This window comes from Microtus oregoni, unplaced genomic scaffold (assembly GCF_018167655.1).
Source record: "Microtus oregoni isolate MIOR12 unplaced genomic scaffold, Mior012 000012F_ref0000307, whole genome shotgun sequence".
NCBI classification, from domain to species: Eukaryota; Metazoa; Chordata; class Mammalia; order Rodentia; family Cricetidae; genus Microtus; species Microtus oregoni.
In genome coordinates, this window is record NW_024543071.1 from 27,631,166 (window position 1) to 27,654,223 (window position 23,058).

At 44.1% G+C, this 23,058-nt stretch overlaps 1 protein-coding gene across 2 annotated transcripts in view; it reads right to left on the bottom strand.

The window, feature by feature from the left end:
* Papss2 (3'-phosphoadenosine 5'-phosphosulfate synthase 2) overlaps nucleotides 1-23,058 on the bottom strand; it is a 68,949-nt gene continuing 45,891 nt past the window's right edge. The window contains exons 7-13 of one of the 2 annotated variants that reach the window (XM_041661854.1): nucleotides 22,444-22,555; nucleotides 19,202-19,216; nucleotides 13,636-13,841; nucleotides 4,147-4,282; nucleotides 2,362-2,630; nucleotides 809-1,038; nucleotides 1-224 (exon numbers count right to left, since the gene is read on the bottom strand). In XM_041661854.1, coding sequence (XP_041517788.1) covers nucleotides 83-224; nucleotides 809-1,038; nucleotides 2,362-2,630; nucleotides 4,147-4,282; nucleotides 13,636-13,841; nucleotides 19,202-19,216; nucleotides 22,444-22,555 — 1,110 coding nt within the window. In that variant the 3' untranslated portion in view covers nucleotides 1-82. The remainder of the gene's footprint in view (nucleotides 225-808; nucleotides 1,039-2,361; nucleotides 2,631-4,146; nucleotides 4,283-13,635; nucleotides 13,842-19,201; nucleotides 19,217-22,443; nucleotides 22,556-23,058) is intronic. The other variant, XM_041661856.1, reaches the window with a different exon arrangement.

Here is a 23,058-nt window from a genome sequence, read left to right on the forward strand (position 1 = left end):
TTGGATACAAAGCATTTAATCACAAAAATAGAAAAAAATCGTTAGTAAAAGAGCATTTCAGAGAGACCAGAACCAGGGACACTTAGTTGATCTTCTCCAGAGACCTGTAATAATCTGTCAACACTTTCCATGCTTTGGGGGCCATGAAACCATCTGGGGGGTCTTCTCCTTCCCGAGCGAGCTTCCTCATCCGAGTTCCTGAGATGAAGTCAAACTCGTCATGCCTGTCACAATACAGCAACAGAGAAGTCAGTGGAGGTAAGAAACAGCTGACCTAAAGATCCCTGGAATTAGCTTCCAGGTTTTCTCTGTAAACAGCGGCATGTTTTAAAATGGGCAGTTCCCTCAGTCTTGAGAATCTCACAGGACAGAAGAGGAATAAAGGCAGAATGTCTGTTTGGTATTTCCTGCACACCTGCTTTTTTCTATCTTCATGCCAGAGATTAGTTTGTGTGAATTTAGTATGGGGTATGAACACCCTGCCCCCGCCTCCCTTGTGCAAGTGCCACTATGCTCAGCTCAAGAACTGTTTGTGGGTGTGCTGGAGCTCAAACCCAGGGCTGCGCACATGGCAGGGCAAGTCTTCTATTAGTAAGCTACATCCATAGAACAAAGAAATGCTTATAGGCCAAGAACTACGTGTAGAGCGCTCTGCTACAATGTTTGGACAGAACATGTGCAAGAGAGGGTCTGAGCTGTGAGGGAATGTTGTTCCAACTGGGAGCGTGTAGCCTGGAGACTTCCAGAGGGTTCAATTGCTTCATCATGCCAATTGTCATATCAATTACAGTTTTCTCTAGAAACCTACCTTGCTGGATCATAAAAGTCCATGGCCTTTTTAGTTTTATTGTAGGCAGCCACTCGGAATGGAATGATTTCCACAGAGGTGAGGCCAGGGGCCATACTTAAGACCTTGCCCCCATGGGTAGGTTCATATAGGTCTTTCTTCGTCTCAGGGTGGGGCATTCCTGCAGGATCCCTGCCCACAATGTAGAAATTGGCCCCTGCAATCATCCGACATCTGCAATGCCACTGGACCTGGAAAATAGCACATGGGGACACGACATGATCCAAGTTCATGGTCCCCTTTATGGCAATTCCTTAATTTTGCTTTCAAAGTGATTCAGAAAGGCAGGTCAGTTAAAAGTAGCAATGATGTCCTAAGCCCTGAGCACTCAGGCTGGGTGGTATTGGGTGGGACAGGAGCTTTGAAGTCATGAACTTTTAATCTCTCAATAAAGCAAGCAGCCAGGAATACTTACTGTTAGAAAGGACCGTGAATTACGTGCTCCAGTCTTCAGACAAACCAAAATCTAAAGGCTGTTAGAGATTCTAAACTGTCATCTGCCAGTAATGAACTAATTACCTTTCATATATGTGTTGATTCCAGTTTAGCATAACACTTGCCATCTTTAAAGTTCTGACAAAATTATAAAGGATGGGGGGAGATCTGTAGGGGGGGGCTATAGAAAGGTGTGGAACTCTGATACAACTGAGGAGAATTCATTCATTAAACTCAGTTTAGAACATTTGGAAGGGTCAATTAAGATCCCTTCAGAATCCTACAAACTCCAAATCCCCTGCACAGCTGTTAGTGAGGGACCAAGAATCTTCTGGCAGGTTCCCTGTGATAGTTCACTGTGGTGCTGCCTTTTAAAGATACTTCTCCCTTCTGAGAAATTCCTGGGGCAGGGCGAATCGTCCAGAGTACTTAGAAACAACAAATCGTTAGCTTGGTGTGGTGATTTGAATGAGAAAGGTCCCCCTCAGAGTCAGGCATTTGAATCCTTGGTCCCAGGTTGGTGCCACAGTTTGGGGGAGGTTTAGGTAACCCAGCCTTGCTGGAGGAAGTGTGTAACTAGGGATGGGCTTTGAGTTTGGAAAGCTCCACCCATTTCCCCCACGTGCTCTCTGCTTCACCTCGTGCTTGTGGTGAAGGATATAAGCTCTCAGGTTCCTGCTGCTTGCTGCCGTGCTTCCCTGCGATGACAGACTCATCACTCTGGAGCTGTAAGCCCACAGAAACCCAAGCTGCCTTGGCTATGGTGTTTGGTCACAGCAACAGAAAGGTAACGTGCAGATATTTCTTGCCCTATGATTCCAGGTGAGCTGTGCTCTCTCACTTCCTCAATCAAGTGCTAAGCCCCATATTCTCCGAGCAATGTGTTTATGTAGGACTTGACACTTCCAGCATCCTTCCAAATACAAAACTGAAAACGTTAAGCTGGGATGGGTGAAAGAGTAACTTGAGACTGTAGAATCTGCCCATTAAGAGTGGACCCCCCCCCCAATTTATTTAATTTTGTAAATAAAGTTTTAGGCTGTGTTCTTAGTCCTTTACCAGCTCAGGGAATTGCTCACCTCTGTGGGGCCAGCATACAACATAGGAGACGGGAAAATGGCAACAATAGTTGATTTTGGGTCCAGGACGCCTTCCTCCAGTACAGCTGCGTGTTGTTTCATCCTCCAGTTCAGAGGCACATCGTCATCCTTGGTCCAGCCCCCCAGAGGGTGCAGCAGGAGGACTGGGTGCTTGTAGCCCCTCTCTAGGAGCCTGCGGCGGGTGTCCTGCATCAGCAGAGCGTGGCCATTGTGGACAGGATTGCGCAACTGGAAGGCAAACACGGCATCTAGGAAGGAAAGAAAAGCCAAGGTTCAAAGTAAGCTATGTTTCTTGTCCATAAGAATAAATGGGGAAAGATGGAGCGGTAGGTATACTGCTCAGTTCCCCCATTTGGGCTGCTAGCGTTTGACAGTTTGAGAATGTGCCTAAGCTGTTAGGGGTGTTAATCCATCAGAAGTGTTCAGTTGCTTGAACAAGATAGGATGCAGAGGCAGGAAGCCACACAGGAGAAAACACGACTCGGCAATTAAAACAGGTACTGGCTACACCCTTCCTGAAATCCCAGGCTCCAGCATTCACTCTTGTGCCTGCTGCAGGCTCAGCTTCATGGGAACCTGCACATGAGCATATAATACATGGGCACCAAATCTATGGATGAAATCCAACTCCACCTTCAAGAAATCCTGAAAACAATTGTACTTAGAGATGGATTCATGAACTCTATTTTTTTTCTGGTTCTAAAATGTAATTAAAATATATCCTTTGCAGAAAATTTAGGAATTCTATAAAAGCCTAAAGTGAAAATCATGTCTCTCTCAAAATGTATAGAATAAGAAATGAGACGACTTCCTTCCTTGTTCCACTGCCACCCCCACGAGGCAGGTGGTGTCACTGGTAGTCGGCCATCCCCAGAGTCTTTTGTGTTTCAGTTTTGTTTTGGTTTTTCCAATTTTCTTGTTTTTCAAATCATGCCTAGTGTGTGTGTGTGTGTGTGTGTGTGTGTGTGTGTGGATTCATTAGTTCTAGGACAGCCAAGGCTACACAAAGAAACTCTGTCTCAAACCAAAAACCAAAAAATTGCTGGACTGGAGAGCTGACACCAAGATTAAGGATGTGCATTACTCTCTCAGAGGACTCAAGTTTGATTCCAGCACCCATGTCGGGCAGAACACGAGCTGCCCAGAACTCCAGCCCCGGGGGGACTCTGACCCCCGACACCCACACATACATGGCATACACACACACACACACACACACACACACACACACCATTAAAAGTAAGATATGTTTTTTTTGGGGGGGGGTGGGGATAGGTTTGGAGCCTGTCCTGGAACTCGCTCTGTAGACCAGGCTGATCTTGAACTCACAGAGATCCGCCTGTCTCTGCCTCCAAAGTGCTGGGATTAAAGGCGTGCACCATCACCGCCTGGCAGCATCTTTATTTTTTTATGCTGAATAAGACAGGGGTGGTGGGAATCTGACCCCAGATACCCACATGTACATGGTGTGCGAGCACGGGCGCACGCGTGCGCGCGCGCGCACACACACACACACACACACACACACACTTCATTAAAAGATAAATATTTTTATGCTGATTCAGCCAGGCATGGTGGCACATGCCTGCAATCCCAGCACTTAGAGGCACAGGTAAGATCAAGAATACAGGGTTACCATTGGCTACATAATGAATTCAATGTCAGGCCCTATATTAAAAAACAAAAAATTATTCCTGATACACTTAAATTTTTGACTACAGTGCTAATGAGTATTGGCAGATACACTAGAACCAGATCACATACCAGCATTCATGTCTTTCCACTTCTGTCTGAGCTCCAGAGGTGTCAAGCGATACTGGTCCAGCCCATCATCCCACCTTATTCTCTCCAGCACCTGCAGGTCTCCACCGACGAGCCAGTCCCCACCTTCCATCACCATCTGGGAAGAAATCATCGAAATTCATAGTAACTATACTGCCTTTTAAAATTTCATTTGAAGTGTGTGTGTGTGTGTGTGTGTTAATGTATACACGTGCCTGTATGTGTGGAGGCTTAGACGTCAGAATTGGGGAACTTCTTCAATAGCTCTTCAGTACATTTTTGAGACAGGGTTTCTCACTGAGCCTGTAGCTCGCAAATTTGGCTAGTCTGACTGGTTGGTGAGCCGCCAGGAGCTGCCTGCCTTTACCTTCCTGGCAGTGGAATTGCTCCCTGTCTTTAACCTCCCTCCCTGGCCACTTGGATATTTCACGTGGGTCCTGAGGGGGATAAACTTGGGTCCTCATACGTGTGTAGCAAGCTCTGTATTGGCTGAGCCTTCTCCCCAGCCTGCCTGTTTTGCTTTGTGACCCATCTTGAGTTGCTTTTTTACAGCATTTCCAGTAGTATTTAACAAACTTTTCATCTCTGAACTTACTTGCGGTCTTCACCAAAGTTGCTGGGGAGGCAGAGCAGGAGCAGGACCAGGCCCTGGTCGAGTCCAACAGCTCATTCCCACAACACAAAAATTAAGGACTGTCCCCCCAAAGTTCCTGTTTATATGGATTATATCCAGCAGTTCCCATGTTAGAAATGAATACTGAGAAGCTTTAAAGTAGTAATGAAGTTATTGCATGTTAAGAACAAACTCTTCCCCACTCCTTCACCTGAATAGGAAGGACAGTGTCACTTTTACCCATTGCCACTCTGCTACGTATGGCCTAACAGAAGATAGACAGACTTTCATAGCTACTGCATTTAATCTGAGCCAGTGAGTTTCGGCTGTGCTGTGTGAAGAAAACCCCCCAGCAGGGACTTAGCTAGAAGAAAGAAGAGGATTCGAGTAGCATTTTTATATGATTGTGGATACTGTTTGATACTAAAACATGTACTGGCTCCCTTCCCCTTCCTTTCTGTGAGGGTCTTACTCTGCAACCCAGGCGTGCCCACTTGGATCCTCCTGCTTGGGCCTCCTGAACATGTGTGCGGCATGTACACGCATATCTTTGCAGAGGTCTCCACCAGCTGTCTTTCTTGATAAATATCACTAGTTCTTGAACTTTTACAGATTGGGGAGTGTGTGTGTGTGTGTGTCTCTGTGTGTGTGTATATGTATGTGCGCGTGCGTGTACAACTTGGAGGCACCTGTTCTCTCCTACCAAGTGGATTCCAGGGATTGAAATTCAGGTTGTTAGTCTTATCTTTATCCACTGAGTGATCTTGCCATCTCTTCCTTATTTTTGAGACAGTCTTTTCGTTTAACAGGGAGCTTGCTAATTCAGCTAGACTGACTAGCCAGCAAGGTTCAGAGATGTTCCTGTCTCCACTTCCCTCATGCTGGGATTACAGGCAGGTTTTGCCATGTCTGACTCTAGTATATGGTTGCTGAGGATGGATAAAATTTGGGTCTTTTTGCTCAAATACCAATCACTTTACCATCTTTCCAATGCTAGTTTCTTAAAGGTAAATTGCAGTATGAAATCTAAAGCTGTATGCATTTTTCACACTGTTTTATTAAAACTCCATTATTTTTGAATATTTTTGCCCAAGAATAATTTATTATTATTATTTTTACCATACATGCTGATCAACTAGAAATGTTGACTACTGAGTTTGTCAGTCTTCAAAGGCTGACATTATATTTTAGGATTTTAAGTGCACACACACACACACACACACACACACTTGTGAGCATTGCTGATGGCATCAGAAGAAAGTCTAAGTCTGAACTTGCTGCTACACTCATAGTGCCGAATAAAATGTTTTTGTTTGAAACCCCAAGGTTAATCTTGGCAACTAAGAAGTACTCTTCCTTGTTTTTGTTGAAGTGACAGAATTTTGCCCATTGAAAACAAACAAACAAACAAACAAAAAAACTTACTAAATATCTAAGTCTGAAGACATGCATTTGTAAACCCACATTCTTGATACCAGGGTTTCAATGGTGTTTCAATCCCCAGACTCAAATAACTTGACAAGAACTTTTCCTTACACCAGCCATTGAGGATTAACATGTATAGCAAACGTATCTTGTATAATTCCCAATTTGGACTATGTTATGAAAAAACCACTTAGCCCAAAGGTCACGTTCACAGCATCATAGAACGCATCCTTCACTGAAGCTGGTGGTTTCTTAGTACGGTGGCTGTAATCGAGCCACCAGCATCTTGTCCACCTTTGTTTCACACCAGCCATGCCAGTGGCAGCACAGGAAAAGACTATCACTGTTACATGGTTCTGCTCTCGGGAGTTCTCCGGCTAGGTTGTGAGGACTACTGGGGTTCAAAGAACCATGCTTTGAGAACCTTTGCTGGCACATTCCTAATATTGTCTAATGTGTTGTTCTCAATAGCACTCCAAAGCTCTTGGAGGAAAAGTTGTTTGGTTTTCTACCATGTAATTATTTATCATTTAGCACAGTTCCCATGGGAATCACCCACAGATGCAGCCTCCTGCATTACATCTGCTTTAAAGATAAAAGAAAATCCAGTGAGCAGCAAAGTGTAACAAAATCCAGGCATATAGTGTAAAATAGATAGTTATCCATTTTCTCGAAAGACCTCTGAGAAGGATGCCAAGGTCACTCTCTGAGGAAAAGTACAGCCTGTTGAACAAATATATTGAGGAAAGTAGATACCCACATGCAAAAGGATGAAATGACCCATATTCTATGTGCAAAAGATAAAATGGATTAATGGCATACATAGAAGACCCAAAATTATAAACTGCTTATGTAAAGAAAGGGGTTGGGCAGAGGTAGTGCATGCCTTTAATCCTAGCACTCAGAAGGCAGAGATAGCCGGATCTCTGTGAGTTCGAAGCCAGTCAGGTCTACAGAGGGAATTCCAGAAGAGGTACTAAAGGTACTAAAGTTACAGAGAAACCCTGTCTCAATGTCCCCCCTCAAAAAAAAAAAAAGAAGAAAGAAAGGAAAGAAAAAAAGAAAGAAAAAGGGAACAAGACTTCATAACACTGGGGTTGGTTGGCAGTGGTTTCTTGGCTATAGCACCAAAAACACAGACTACAAAAGCAAAAGCCGAAAGCTGGGATTACCCTGAACTGAAAACTTCCTTTGAACTAAAAGACAATTAACAGGATGAATGTGTATACAGGATGAGATGACTATTCCAAATCCTATGACATTGCCAGCGACCATTCCTACAACCTGGGTGTCAGGGTACATGCCTGTAACACCAGCACTCAGGGCTGAGGCAGGGATTTTGAGTTTGAGACAAGCCTGGGCTACATAATGAGATCATGGCTCATAAAAAGAACAGAAAGCTCCTCCAGAACAAGGATAAATAAAGTAACTCACAATTCACAAGGCAGAGCTAGGGAGACAGCTCCGTATGTACGGTGGGAATTCAAGTATGATGAGTTTGATACCTTGTAGTCTGATACTTGTACAAGTTGTTCTCTGATGGCCACATACTCACACATACACCCCTCAAGAACACACAGAAATATCATAAAAACAAAAGGCTGAACAAAGAACTTGAGTAGGCATGTCTCCAAACTTGTTTTGTAGATGGCCAAAGCACACAAGTAGCCCACTACCAACAGCTGTAAAGCAAGTGAAATCCAAATGAGAAAAAGTGGAATATCCATTAGGATGGCCATTATTACAAACAAACTCAGGAAGTATGTATTGGTGAGGATGGAGAGGAACTGGAAAGAACCCTTATGCCCTGGGCTCTAAAAAGATAAAACTACTGTGGAAAACAGTATGAGGTTTCATTTTAACAAAGCAGCAAAACAAAACTTCGAAGAACCTTTTGATTCAGTGGTCCTTCTTCTTGAGGAGAGATTTGCACACTCAAATCTCCATTTGTTCTTGGCAACCCAAATGTCCACCAGTGGATGAATGGATACAGAAAAGACATGTACAGCATGGGAACACATGAAAGAGATCTTGCCCAGTGCTTCCACACAGACAGTCCTGAGAAAGCAGGACAGCCATGGAAAGACAATCGCAACACAGGTAACCCTGAGGACAGGGGAAGTGAAGTAAGTCACAAAAAGGCAAATTATGTACGATTTCATCTGTACAAGGACAAAATGAATACCTAAAATGTCAATAGAGTAGTAAGGGTGACTGAGAGACCTTACTCATAAATACCTAGTAGAAAGAAGAAGGTGGCCATGTGTTGCCTTGGCTCAGCCTCCCCATTACAGCCAATCACTGAGGTTTACAATGACTGCATCCCAGAGGGATTCAGAGAATGAAAAGCTAAGCTAGTGCGATTTTTGTCACACCTAATATCTCCAGTTAATTTATTGCCACAAGTGGAGTGGGAAAGGGTGTGCTACATCTGGAATCTAGTGCAGCCAAAGGATGCAGCTGGCTATCCCGTGTGGCACAGAACCTCCTTCACAACAACAACAACAACAAAGACATATGGTGCTGAGCTTGAGAAACCATGGTGGTAATTGTGCAATGGACTTGGCTCTGTCTTCATGGCCTCCTTTCTAAACTCTGTCCTCAGGAAAACCACTACAGACTCATATTTTCAAATATGAGTACCATCCGTGACTTTGTCCTCACCTCTTAGAATTTTAAGAGTTGACACAAATCCCTAGGAGTTTCATAACACTCCGAACTCTATGGGCCAACCCTGCACTGAACTGTTTTGATGACTGAAAGGACTTCTGGGCCACCCACACTAGAACCACGTCTGTGAAGAGTGATGCTGAAACTACTCTTGGTATCATTTGGACTCTCCAAAAGTTCTCTGTGTCTGCGATGCTCTGACTATCCTGAGAACTATGCCCAGCTCTCAGGAAGGAAGGTTCAGCACTTATGATGACTTAGAATTACCCACGGCTTTCCAATCCATCTGATAAGGCTTTAAGATACTCGAAGCTCATGCAAGTTTAACAGCATAGCTTTCAGATAGAAGGCCATTTTACAGAAAGGAAGGGACAGGGTCCAGGTACACATGGTTATTGTGCCAAAGTCAGAACCCAAATCTGGAACTTGAAAAAAACCAAGCTTTCTTTCCTAGCACATAGGCCGGTTTTCATCAGTGGCCCCCAGGTGATATTTCAGCATCACCCTCAGCATTGCCTGTTACAGGTATGGACGGTACGCATTGTTCTGGGAGGACACAGAAGGCCTTTGAGTCATACCTGTGAGTCAGGGAAGGTAGGATTGACTTCAGAAAGCAGGAAATAAGATGGGGATGTGGGAGCGGAAGGAGCAAACATGTTGTGAAGACCAGCTCTGGAATGTCTGGAGGAGCAATGGATGAAGGCTAGTGGCCCAGGCTAGTAGCCCAAAGAAAGGTTGAACAGTTCACTGTGGCTGAAGAAAAGACAATGGATTAGAGGCTTATAAAGCAAGACACAGGGAGGATGTGAAATCTGGACCAGACTGGAACAGGAGTGACTGAATATATTTGAATAATGCTTGGAAGGAAGAGCTGCCAGAACTTGTTGATTGACTAGGAAAGGGCACTAGAAAAAGCAAGAATGCCATGTAGGTTTTGTTTATGGGTTTAGTGCATGCATACAAAGCTGTCAAGTAGGAGAATGAGTTTGGGGAGAGCTTGACATGTTGAGTTTGGACCACTTTCAGGACATAGTTGACTAAAGCTCTCAATAACTGTGTAATCGAGTGGTTCTTAACCTTTATACATGTGTACATCATAGGCAGCTCCAAATTCCCAAGGATCAGCCTGGCCCAACGCCAATCCAGCCAGAAGCTGTGAGACCTGCTCAGGGTTATTTGAGGCAAGGTCTTGTTACATAATTGACAATGGCCTTAAACTTGGGATCTTTGTGCTGCAGCCTCCCTGGTCCAGGAATTGTAGGGGTGAGCCATCATGATTGCATAATCCATGTAAACTTTAAGGTTTCTCTGGTGAGCTCATTGATCTTGCTGTCCATCTGGTCTTCATGTGGATACAAAAGCTAAAAAAACTCTGTTTCTGTCTTTCATTGGGAAAACATACTTTGCTCTCTTGATTTCTACATATATAAAATGAGAGTAATAATTTTTACTTACTTTACAAGGTAATTCTGAGGAATTACTGGTTGGTAAGAAAGCACCATGGATAAAAGATGGTGAATTTCTTAGAAGCGTTATTTCTGCATATTCTAGTTGTTCCTCAAAATGACTATGAGATTATGCCATATGGTTCCATACTTTGTGACTCAAAGAGACTTCTTGAGTAGAAGGGTCAAGTGGATGTTTGAATAGGAATGGCCCCTATAAGTTCATATATTTGAGTGTTTGGTCATTAGGGAGTAGTGTTACTTGACAGGGAGTAGAAGGTATGGTGTTGTTGGAGTAGGGATGGCCTTGATGGAGGAAGGGTGGGCTTTGGACTTTCAAAAGTTCAAGCCAGGCCGCTTTCTCTCTCTTCTTGCTGCCTGTGGATCCAAATGTAGAACTCTCAAGAATCCAATGTAGAACTCTCCACTTTTCCAGCACCATACCTGCCTGTGTATTGCCATGGTCCCCTACCATAGTGACAATGGACTAAACTTTTGAAACTGTAAGCAAGACTCAGTTAAATGTTTTCCTTTATAAGAGTTGCTGTGGTCATAGCAATAGAAGACTAATAAGACAGTTTAGGAGTACGGATAGGTAAGGGGTTGTGGGACAGAGGCAGGCCATTTCCTTGGCAACTGACCATGCTCTGCAAACAATCTCAGTCCCATTTTAAAATGCAAGGGCCATAGTTACTTTTGTGAATAAAACTGTTAGAAGACTTTTGTCTTCTAAAAAAAAAGCTGTTAAAATGTTATCATGAGTTCAGGGTGTTAAAAATAGAGTTCTTTGCCCAACAAAATTCACGTGTTGTGTTTTTGCCAAATATACCTTTAGGAAATCCCACTGTAATATATATGGGGGGTATGAATGCTTTCTCTCTGGTTATCTATGACCCATTTCTCATCATCAGTTCCTCTAATGGCCAATAGTGTAGAGTCACTGGCAATACTCTCAAAGACACAGGTCACACCACTGCTTTCCCTGACATATTGCAAGACAAGATGAAGAGAAATAGTCACTCAGATTCCCCTAGGCATTATCTGAGGTTACTTTTATGCCTTTAGTGAAAGTCATGTGGATGTTAAGTTGTTAGACCCAAAGAGAAGAAATCTTTGAGCAGAGATAATGGTAGGCAGTTATTCTTTGGGCCACTGAAGAAAGATAAGGTCCCAAGCCTGTGTGATTACAATCATAAAAGAAATGATCAGAGATGTAATTGAAGGCCAGAATGTAATATTCATGGAGCAGCTATCTCAAAGACCTTCTGCCAGACTCGGTGGGGGGGGGGAGGGGGGATGGGAGGGAAAGGGGAAACTGCCCAAATGACTTTGACCTGCCTATGCATAAGGCAAGAGCTGGCTATCTTGAAGGCTGATGGTTGTGTCCAAAAAGTGGAAAAGCTGCTTCCCTTGCTCCCTGAGCTCTTCTGTTCAGATTAAGAAGGCTTCAAAGGCTACTAACTGGGCCTTGAGAATGTCTTTCCTATCTTGTAACATTTCAAAATGGAATTTTTTTTTTCCTGAAAGGTCATAGGACTGGGACAGCTATTCAACATATTTTGGCCTCATCTTTTTGTCAAAAGAGAAATGAAGGATGATATACTTGGTCTATCACAGGGTTTTTGAGAGTCTCTTGGGCTTGACTGCTTATGATGTTACTGTGAGCTTAAACGCTAACCAAGCTGGGGAACTGAAGAGTTCAAATTAGATTAGTAATATCTCTCTGTACTTCCACCCTTATGCCTGTGTCTCAATGAAGAATGGATTTTCATTGAGTTTCACAGAGTTGTGTGAGAAATGGACTGTATTCTGTGGCTCTCCTGTATACCTCCTCACTCCCACCTCACTCCCAACTGCTGTTAGAAGCTGCTGAGGAATCTGATTTGCCTTCTGGGCGGAGAGAACTGAATGACCCTAGTTAGATGAACAGCTGCTGCTGAGAACGTAGTGTCTTTATTCTCAGAACTTAGCCACTGGTGTACTGATCTTTGTTTATAGAAAGATGTCATCAACCCTCCCCCTGACTGGCCAGAGAACATGAACTCTGAGTTGCTTTCAAGGGTTGCTTGGGTTCATTACATGTGTTCCCTATGTACGTTCAACATGGGCAGGGCTGCAAGCTCTAGCTAGCTCATGATTTTGATCTTTTACTCAAGGTACTAGACTATTATCTGCCTAGTCCTATTTAGCTAAGGATGCTTCAGCCACAGGTTATGATAACTTAGGAGATCAAGACCAGCTTTCAAACAAAAATGTCTTTTTATTTTTTTGGCAGAGTCTTCTGTAACCAAGCCTAGCCTTAATCTAGCTATTTAACTGAGGCTAACCTCTGATTTTGCCTTGCCCTCCCTAGTATTAGGATTTGTAGGCTTGACCCTTCGTACTGGCTTCAGAAAAATATTTCTTTTTTTTTTTTTTTTTTTTTTTTTTGGTTTTTCGAGACAGGGTTTCTCTGTGGTTTTGGAGCCTGTCCTGGAACTAGCTCTGTAGACCAGGCTGGTCTCGAACTCACAGAGATCCGCCTGCCTCTGCCTCCCAAGTGCTGGGATTAAAGGCGTGCGCCACCACCGCCCGGCAGAAAAATATTTCTTACTCAACCATGGATTTGGGGAGGTGACTCAGGCAGTAAAGGTCTTGCTGCATAAACAGGAAGAAGGACCTGTGTTTGGATCCCCAGCACCTGCGTAAAAAGTTGGGTGCAATAGCATGTCCTTGTAATCCTAGCCCTGGGAGGCAGAGATGGGCAAATCCTGGAGTTCCCTGGGTAGCTAACTTAAGGTCTAGCGAGAGACACTATCTCAAAACTCAGGTGGGGAGCAACAGAAGAAAATACTCCATGTCAATCTCTGCCCTCCGCATGTATATATACACTGTCAAGCACATGTGCATACCCATGAACATAGATAGCACATACGGACACATACCCGAAAGAAAAATAAGAACTTCTAGTTGGGGAGATGGTTCAACTAATAAAATGCTTGCCTCGTAAGTGCGAGGACCTGAGTCCTAACTCCTAGGACTCATATAAAAAGCCAGGTGCAGCAGCAGCATGTGTCTCTAGTCTCAGTGACGGCGAGATGAGAAGTAGTGACAGGAAGGCTGTCAAGAGCCCGCTGGCAAGCTAGTCCAGCCTGCCTGGCAAAGTTCCAGGTCAGCCAAAGGTCCTGTCTTGAACAGAAGGTTGAAGGCATGCACCCTGAGAAAGGACACCCAAGGTTGTCCTCTGATCTCTGAACTGTGTAATTATATACCTACACACACACAAACCTACACCCGCCCCCTCCTTTGAAAACGTCCCCCCAAAGGTTTTGCACTTACTTTGATATGGGGGTGCTTTGCATTGGCTGTTCCCCACACACGGGAGCAGCGCTCCTCTTTCCGGTGCTCATAGAACTCGGGGTCTTGTAGCACGGCCACCCTTCGGCCTTCATACATGAGGGCGAACTTGCTGCTCCCCTCCAGCCGGGCCTTGTCATCCGTAGAAACAGGCAGTACAATGGGGATGCTCATGTTGATGACTCCGTCTACGGAAAGACCCGCGTGCCGTGTGAGTGCTAGGTCTAGGATGAATATTTCCCTGGGTGAATGTCAGGGATGGCTAACATGTGCACAGTCCTCCTTCCGAACCCTGTGCTGGCGCATCAGGCCCCAAGTCCAGCACAGACATGCTGCTCCTCTGCTTTCCCTAAGTCTGTGATGGGAACTCCTTGACCAGTCCCTGAGGTAGGTTGCCTCAGTAAGTTTCCTGGCTTTGGGAGCAGGATGGAGATATGGCTCGCCTTCTTAAAACCTTGGTCCTGACCCCTAGTGCACCGTGAGGAGTAAAGTCTTTTGTTGTTCATGTTGTTTTAAAGTTATTTATTTAGTGTGTGTGTGTGCACGCGCGTGCACGCACATATGGGTACATCCAGAGACCAGAAGAGGGCTTCAGATCCTCTGACCTCTGAAGCTAGAGTTTTAGACAGTTGGGAGCCTCCTAACATGGATGCTTAGACCTGAACTTGGGTCCTCTGGAAGAGCAGCAAATATTCTTATACCACTGAGCCATCTTTCCAGCCCAAAGTCTTTACAAACCAAATAAAGATAGGTCAACCTGAAAGCTCTTCTTGTTCTTGGAAATAAACCTGTGTCAGTGTTGGGCATTGCCAGCATAAATGAACTGAAAAGAAAAGTAAAATACAAAGCAACAACAAAACAGAAGCCCCACAGAGCTCACACCCCAGACAAGCAACCCCTCGATGGCCATGCTGGTCCAGATGCAACTCTATCTTCAAATACTTAAAGAGATTGTTCATCCCACTTGTCTGGGATCACAGCTTTGCTGGTTCAGCTACAATTAAAACCATCACTCAAAACACATGGGCGAAGGGCCTGGAGAGATGCTCTGTGGTTAAGAGCACGGATTTGGTTTTCAGCACCCACACAACAGCTGGCAACCAGCTGTAACTCCAGTTCCAGAGAATCAGGCACCCTCATGTGGCATCCATAGGCACTGCATGCATGTGGTACACAGACATACATGCAGTCAAAACATTATTATATGTATGTAATAAAATACGTAAATCTTTAAAAGGAACGTGGAAGCGAAAGATGATACAAAGCCACTAATTAAACTTTACTAAACATGTGCACTTTCTCTAGAGACTAAAACCATCTCGTCTTTACTGAGACGCTAAAAGAAATTTTGAGGAAGCTGGCTGCCCTAATTCCTCTGTATGTGACACAGAGGATACAAGATTGGCTGTTCAGAGAAGCTACATCTTCATAACAAGTCAGCAGCTTGGACAGAAGAAGAGAAAGGAAAACTTGTAAACACCAGATATGGGAACTGGCAGTTAACTTGATGTATTGACGTGGCTGGTCCATGGTACCCAGACATTTGAACAAATATTCTCAGTGTTTCTGTGAATTTTACTTTTAGATGAGGCTGACATTTAAATGAGCAGGTCTTGGCCATTGGTGGTGGCGCACGCCTTTAATCCCAGCACTTGGGAGGCAGAGGCAGGTGGATCTCTGTGAGTTTGAGGCCGACCTGGTCTACAAGAGCTAGTTCCAGGACAGGTTCCAAAGCTACAGAGGAACCCTGTCTTGGAAAAACAAAAAAGGAAAAAAAATCAGCAGGTCGTGGATAAAGAAAACCATTCTCCATAAAGTGACTGGGTCTTATCCAATCAATGAAAGGCATGTGGAAAAGAGACCCATTTTCCCAGAAGAGGCAGTACAGGTAGCAGAGAGACTGAGCTGAGACTGCACCTCTCGCTCTGAGTCTCTAGCCTGCAGGTTCCATAATCACATGAGCCAATGAAAAACAACACACACATGCATACACTCATACACACACATACACACACACACACACACACACACGATACATTTAAAAATGCAGTGTGCTGCAGAAATGCCTCTGCAATTAGGAGTGCATGCGCTGCTGCAGAAGACCCGCATTAGGCAGCTCACAACCACTTGTAACTCCATCTCCAGGGGATCAGAGAGAGACCTTTGGCCTCTGTGGGCCCCTGTACTCATGTGCATACACACACACAGACAAGTATTTTAAAATAAACTTAAAAATACAAATTCATAGAAGTATCTCACTATAGAGATCAAAACTCCCACAGGTATCTCACATGTTTCCTGATGAGGGTTATATGTGTGTGTGCGTGTGTCTGTGCTTGTATGCGTGTATTCGTTTTAGGGAAGTTGAAGATTGAACACAAGCCTTTGACATGCTAGGCAAGCAGGGTACCACTGAGGTATATCTCCAACAATGTCTATGTGTGTGAGAGAGAATAAGAGGCTTTAGCCATGGTGGGGTTTATTTTGTTGTTATTTTGTTTCTGAGATGGAGTCCCAGGCTGCTCTAGAACTGACAGGTGAGGATGACTATGCACTGCTGATAGAGCTTCCAAACCCTGGAACCACAGGCTGTGCCTCCAGGCCCAGCGAAGGGTTTGCTGCTATTTTAATATGAACAGTACTCAGGTATAGTAACCATGCCTGCCATCCCAGAACTTGCGAGGCAGAGATAGGATGTTCATGACTTCAGTGGCATCCTGTACTATAATAGTCAGTTTGAGGCTAGCCTGGACTGAGGCTCTCCCTGGATCTCTGATGATCCACCCACCATTCCCCCCCCCCTAAAATAAGTATGAACATTTTGAAGAATTTTTAGATAAAACAGTTAAAAAGAGGTAGTTGCTTTCCAGTTTGAAGCTTAAAAGCATAAAAACAGTCTCTCCTTTCTTAATGATGCCAGATAATGTGAAAAAATTTAAGGCTATGACCCCTTTCGTTTCCTTTTGTAAGCATGCTCCAAGTTCTAACTAGTCTGCCCTTCTCAGCTGGACTCAGAGTTGAAGCCTGAGGGCTGTGGTTTAGGGAACACAGTGTTCGGATGGAGTTTAGGAGAGAATGAAGGGAAGATCAAAGGGGAGATCCTCCAGGGGCAAAGAATACTCTGACTTTAGTTGTGGGTGTGAGAAGATGTAAGTCAACAGAGTCCTGAGCTGTGAAGCCCACTTAGATTGCTTCTGACCTGTGAAGATCTGAGTCGTGTTCCTATGGGATGTAAAACTCCCCAACAGCTATGAGCCCAGTTGCCGGCCTACCACTTTGTCCTTTTCAGCCCTCTCAGTTAGTAAAGAATGCCACGGGGCAGACAGCAACTGCCAGCAATAAAGGCATTCAGTCTGCCATAAAAGTCTGCAGTGTAGAGTAGACACCTCTAAAGACTGAGAATTAGGTGGCTTGCAGGACGATTTTGTTGTTAAAGTAACTCTGTTTCAAAGTTCACCAGAAGCCAGGGCACATAGCCCCCTTGCAGAAAACCTCAGACTCAAAGTGGGGAGCTCTTGAAAGACGAGATAGCAGTGTGCACCTCCCCAGGTTTCTGGGGGGAACACACTCTGTAAAGTGCGGTATGAATAGAAGTCTGTGATGAACCACAGCTGAATCTCCCAGGAAGGGTAGGTTCGCCAAGAGAAACACATTCTGGGATGCTCCAGTTCTAAAGAGAAACCGTGCTCTCTGTGGGTTGGGTACCGACCACTCCACTGATGAGAGGCTGAAAGCTGAGCAAAGCTTAGTTCTGCTGACAGACACTTGAAGAAACCGAAATAAAGCAAACTGCAAAGCAAAGATCAGAGGGAGTTGTCAGGAAGCCTAGCCCAGCTTGCAGCCTGCCAACAACACTGATAGCCCAAGGACACTTTGTTTCCAGCTGCAGATGCTGCTCTAATGAACATGCGCTGTGATGCAGGATAAAGGACTCGCCTGTGGGACCACAAGGCAGGAGTCCTGCTAAGGGATAATACCCACTGTTCTCATGTGCCTGAGACTGCAACTCTTCCTGGGATGGGCTTGCTTAATTTGGTTCCCTATTATCTGTCTATACTCCTGCTTTTTGTTTGTTTGTTTTTTGTTTTGGCAGTAGTAGGGTTTGAACTCATGCTTCATGCATTGGAGGCAAGTGTTCTACTCCTTAACTACAGTTCCAACCCTTTTCTCTACTTTGCTTTAGAAGATTTATTTTTATTTTTAAATTATGTATATCTATGTTGGTATGGGCAGGTGAATGCAAGTGTCCATGGTAGCAACAGGCACTGGGATCCCCAGGAGCTGGAGTTGCACGTGGTTGTGAGTCCCTCAACATGGGTGCTGGAATCAAACTCCCACCCTCTGTAAGAGCAGCACATGCCCTTAACCACTGAGTTATGTCGACAGCCCCTTCTCTACAACAAATAATAATTTTATATGTGTGGGTGCTCTGTCTGCATGTATGTCTTTGTACTATGTGCGCAGTGCCCAAGGGCCCCAGATGAGGGTGCCAAGTACTCTGGAATTGGAGTTAGAGTTGTTAGCTTCCATGTGGGTGCTGTGAACCAACCTCGGGTCCTCTGCAAGAGCATTAAGTGCCCTTAACCACGGAGCCATCTCTCCAGCCCCTGTAGTTTTTTGATACATAAGCATTTCCAACAGTTGAGCCATGCCAAGCATCCTCTGTGGCCTTTCCCTTGGTGTGCTTCAGCTCTGCTGAGAGTTGCATTATTTTATTATGCTTTATCTAATTTGGGAAGGTTATTGTTGTTTTTAACCACAGAACATCCAGCAGATAATTTCCTATCTAATTGAATACTTTTGCTTTAAACATTTGCCAGTCCTTTTCTCTTTAGTACTGTAGATCTGCTTATTTTTTGGACTTCTTTGTTCCAAAAAAATGAAATTAACAATATTATATAATTAGGCTTTTTAAAGGAAAAAAATGATAAAAATAATATTAATCATAAGTGATATGTTTGGAATTTTACTTCATTCTCGTACAATGTGGAAATTTATAGTCTCAGGTATATTTATTTTCGCTTCTGTAACTATCAATTATGATAGCTTGCAATTAAATCCATGCATAATCATACATTGCGAACAAACAAGGAATGATCGTACACAGTCCAACCAGGTATATGTATCTTAAATCGAATCTGAAGTGAATTTCTTCAGTGACTAAAAATGTTTTGTCAGTATGACAGAAAAATTTAATTTCAAATTTCTGAAACTAAGGGGGGACAGAAGTCATTAGACGATCGTAAATTTAAAAGAACTCAGGAACAAAGTGTGCAGTGATAATTTAGAAACAGAGTTTGCTTGTGTTAGCCAAACTCGACGTTATGAATAATAGTTCCATCGGAACCAGAAATTTTCTGTCGCTTGTACTTGAATAAACAGAATCATGTGGTATCATTTTACTATAGCTGGTTGGATTATGAACTGAACAATCCCAACTGGTTAATTTGGATTTTTTAAAAATTAAATCCTTAATAATTTTTTTAAAAAAATTAAGGTAACATATCTAATTATAATAATTTAACTACTCGGAGGGTGAAGTACATACCAAGGTGGGTCATGCCTAGGGAAATACAAACATAAGAAACATGTTTTCAGGTCGCCACCACGAGAGTCTTGAAGCAGCAGTATCAAGGAACACATTTCTGCTACGCTCTTCACATATGCAACATGCAAATATTCTCAGCTCCTTCTTATGCAGTTTTTAAGAACAGGCACATGACACCAAACACATGGCAATACCATTTTTGTGGAATATTATTCAATACACTCTAAAAACATTGTTCAAAAGGATTATCTACTTGAAATAATGATAAGACACGTTAGTTGCTATTTTGATTTCGGGAAGACTGCCAAATGGTTTCCAAACCAGCCTTGGTTTGAAGGCACAAACAGGTCCTAGAGTGTGGAAACCCAGATGCCTAAAGGACCTAAAGGTGAGCCTCAGAAAATAAACACAGGGTTGGAGTCATCAGATCCCAGATTTGAATGCAAAGTCAAGTGAGGTTTCTGCCCTTTCTAACATTTACCATCTCCCAAACACCCAACATCTTCATGCAGGGTAAATGGGGTAACCTACATCAGATGTATATGGGGACCCTTATCCCTGCCTGGAAGGTTGACGATGAAGATTTTAAATAATGGAGTTGTCTTCATCCCACTCAGCAGCTATCGGTCAACACCAGTGACATTTATGCGAGAAGGGTCTGTGACAACCTTGAAACTGCATTTCCAGTGAGAGATAGGTGACAGAAGACATGGATGTGGAAGCAGTAACTCATAAATACCACAAACATGAGCAAATGGTTGCTTTGGGGGGATTGTTCAGTTTTGATTTCGTCCTAAACAGACTGATTATATTTTTAGACTCAGGGTAAAATGTGAACCTTTCAGAAAATTAAAACTAACAAAATACTTTATAGGATGAAGGGTGAGATATCTTGCTACATCTTCTGATCTATACAGATATATAATATATAACATAATAATATATACTATAATAACATATATGTGAATTTATAATATAAAAATAATATATAATATATAGAAACGTTCTGGAGCTTAACTGTTTTCTCAGTGCATCACACCAGGCATATACTTCAAGGAGACTATGACATGGGAAGCGTAAAGGCTCAAGTGGCCTCCTTCAGATGCTGCAGCCTGGGAAATTCAAAGTGCTTTGGCTTAAAACGATGTGGTAAAAAGCCATTTCTGCCATCGGCCTCAGAGAAGCTGTCCTGTCTGCCCCGTGAGCTCACTCTCTCTTCAGGACCTCTCTGTCCACAGCAGCTAGAGGAAGCCAGTAGTCTTAAACCCTTACTCCAATAGCCACACTGGAGCCTTGGGATAGAGCGATCCGTGTGGGTTACCAGAGTACTCATGTAAGGCATAAGCAGCCTCCTAGGGAGTCTGCATCCGAAGTTAGCACTGAGAGAGTGAACGTTTCCCTATTCACCAGCACTGGTGCTGAGAACTTCCGTGTCTGAATGACTGTGAGTACAGAGATCCACGCAGCAAGTAGCCTGGAGTTGTGGACCTGATGTGGGGACACAGGAAACACACCCAGGAACTCCGTCAAATACTGGGGTTTAGGTTCTGGAAAGAAGTGGGATTGCAAAAGCAGACTAGGGGACTCGAGCAGTAAAGGAAAGTGGTCAGGCTGGGGGGCTTAAAGGAAACAGAAATGAAATAAAATGGAAATGATGGGAAGGAAAAAGCAGAGAGTGATTTTCTAAGTCACCCAGACTGTCTGTATCTGGAGCTCATCTCTGCAGTCACAGATGCTCTGAAGGCTCCAGCAGAAGCCACGAGCTCAGAGCAGGAGCATTTCCTTTCACCCCTTTCTCTAAACAAGACATGAGATGACTTTTGTTCCGCCTCTTTCCAGCCCTGGATCTCAGGCTAAGGACCCTTCACTTCCACTGGCATTGACCCCAGCAGCCCTGCCTACCACGCAGGCATCTTTTTATATGGAGAAATTCTCGTACAAGTTGCTCTTTGGACTGAGCCCTCGTCTTTCCGTGTGGTCCCTTGTCCCACGGTCACATCTCCAGCCTGGATGCTCACACCTCGCCAACTTCTTGGATATGGCTGGCTGCCGAGTCCAGCCACATGTCCTTGATGCAGCTGTGCGCGGCATGTGCCAAAATTAAGATGTCAAGATACGTGTCTCATTTCCTTGGTTAGGCATCCCGGCCTTCTGCAGTCCATTGGGAAGGCCACCAGGAGAGCAGACTGAAGAAGAAGGGGCAGCAGAATCTGGTCTTGGGGTCTTACTTCTAAGCAGTGTGAATATGAGCAAGCCATTTATCCTGAGCTCAGTGTTCCTCATCTGAGAAGTGGGTAATTTCCAGGGATTTTATAAAAATGAAATGAAACAGCACCTGCCATAACAAGCTAGACTTCAAGTGTGCTTTGTAGCTTTGTTAATTTGAGAAACCAAGGAATGACAGTGTTAGAGAGAGTCTAAGAATTCTGTGTCTAGGCCATTCCCTAGGCAGCAGCATAAGCCCCAGAGTATCTTTCCAAAGACTGCATATCTGATTTGGCCCTTTCTTCCCCATAGGCCTGAAGCTTTGCCCAGGCTTAGACAATTGGTGTGATTCTGTCAACACCTCTTCCCTAGCTGGCCGTCATTTCCCCATGAAACAGGGAAGCCATGTCTGAGGATCTCAGGGGATTCCAGGAAGGACATTCTTAGAGAACAGCCCGGGGTTCTGGACAGCAAACCCTTGCTTCTGGCCGGGATAAGACTAGTTTTTCAGAAGCCACTAGCCTGTGGCTGAAAGGTCACACACATTGCCTTGTCAAGGTGCAGAGGACGAAACCATCTTCATGTCTGCCAGGTGAGGGCTCGGGTACCTACGACTCCGCAGCCATCAAGGTGACAGGCACTGCGACACCATGCGGTGGGAGCAATGTGGAGGAAAGGTGGTCACTGTGAATCAGTAAACTGGGATGGGCTACTCCTGGATGCCCTCGAATGGAGCCTCTGACAACCAGACCCAGCAACGAATGGGGAGGGCTCAGAGTTGGAACCTTTTCTTAGCTTTTGTGTACGAGTAAAGCCTTCATTTCTCGGCAACTTGGCTTTAAATAATAAGTCTTTGGAGAATGAAAAAAAATCCTAAAAATGGAAGCAGACATAGTAGAAGAAGGGACACTCTGCAAACAGTCTAAATATTGTCGCGATAGTATCTACAAACCAGGGGCTAACAGGCCTGTCCGTGTGCAGACTTGTAAGAGAGGGATTTTTCTTCACTAAGCAGTAAGAAGCAACAGAAAACATACCGTCCAGTAGAGTGTCGAAGTGAATAATTTGCAGGTACTCCTTCTCCCGCATAAAACCTTTGAGGGGCGTGGCCCAGCCTTCACTCAGAATCTGCACCCACTGCAGATCCAGCTGAAAAACACAAGGAACAAGGTGGCGTGTCCAACACCTCGCTTTCTCAGGCCCCAGGTACATCTCCCTGTTCAGTTGGCAGGAGGGTGCGGGAAGACCCTTCCGTGTTTTAGGCATTCTCACTGAAACTCTATGGACTTCGGATTCAAGGGCCAGCTATGGGTCAGTCTAGAACGTTCCTATAAAAGGGTGACCATAGGATTCCAAATTGAGATTAAAGACTTTCAGCTGTAAGTGTGCAACAGGATTAAAATTAAAGAGTTTTCATTTTAATTAAAATTTTAAAATTCAATTTTTAATGCATAATTTAAAATTCAATGACCCCCACCTTCCGTGCACGTGTGCATGCATACACACACATACAATGAAGGTTTGTTGGGCTTTTTCGTGAGAGGGACTTGCTGGCCAACTGATTGAATTGAGCAAGTTACTGAGTCTATGGTAAAGGCCGACATTGCTATCATGCTATGGAAACCTTTTGAGTTCTGGCTCCCGGGACTCAT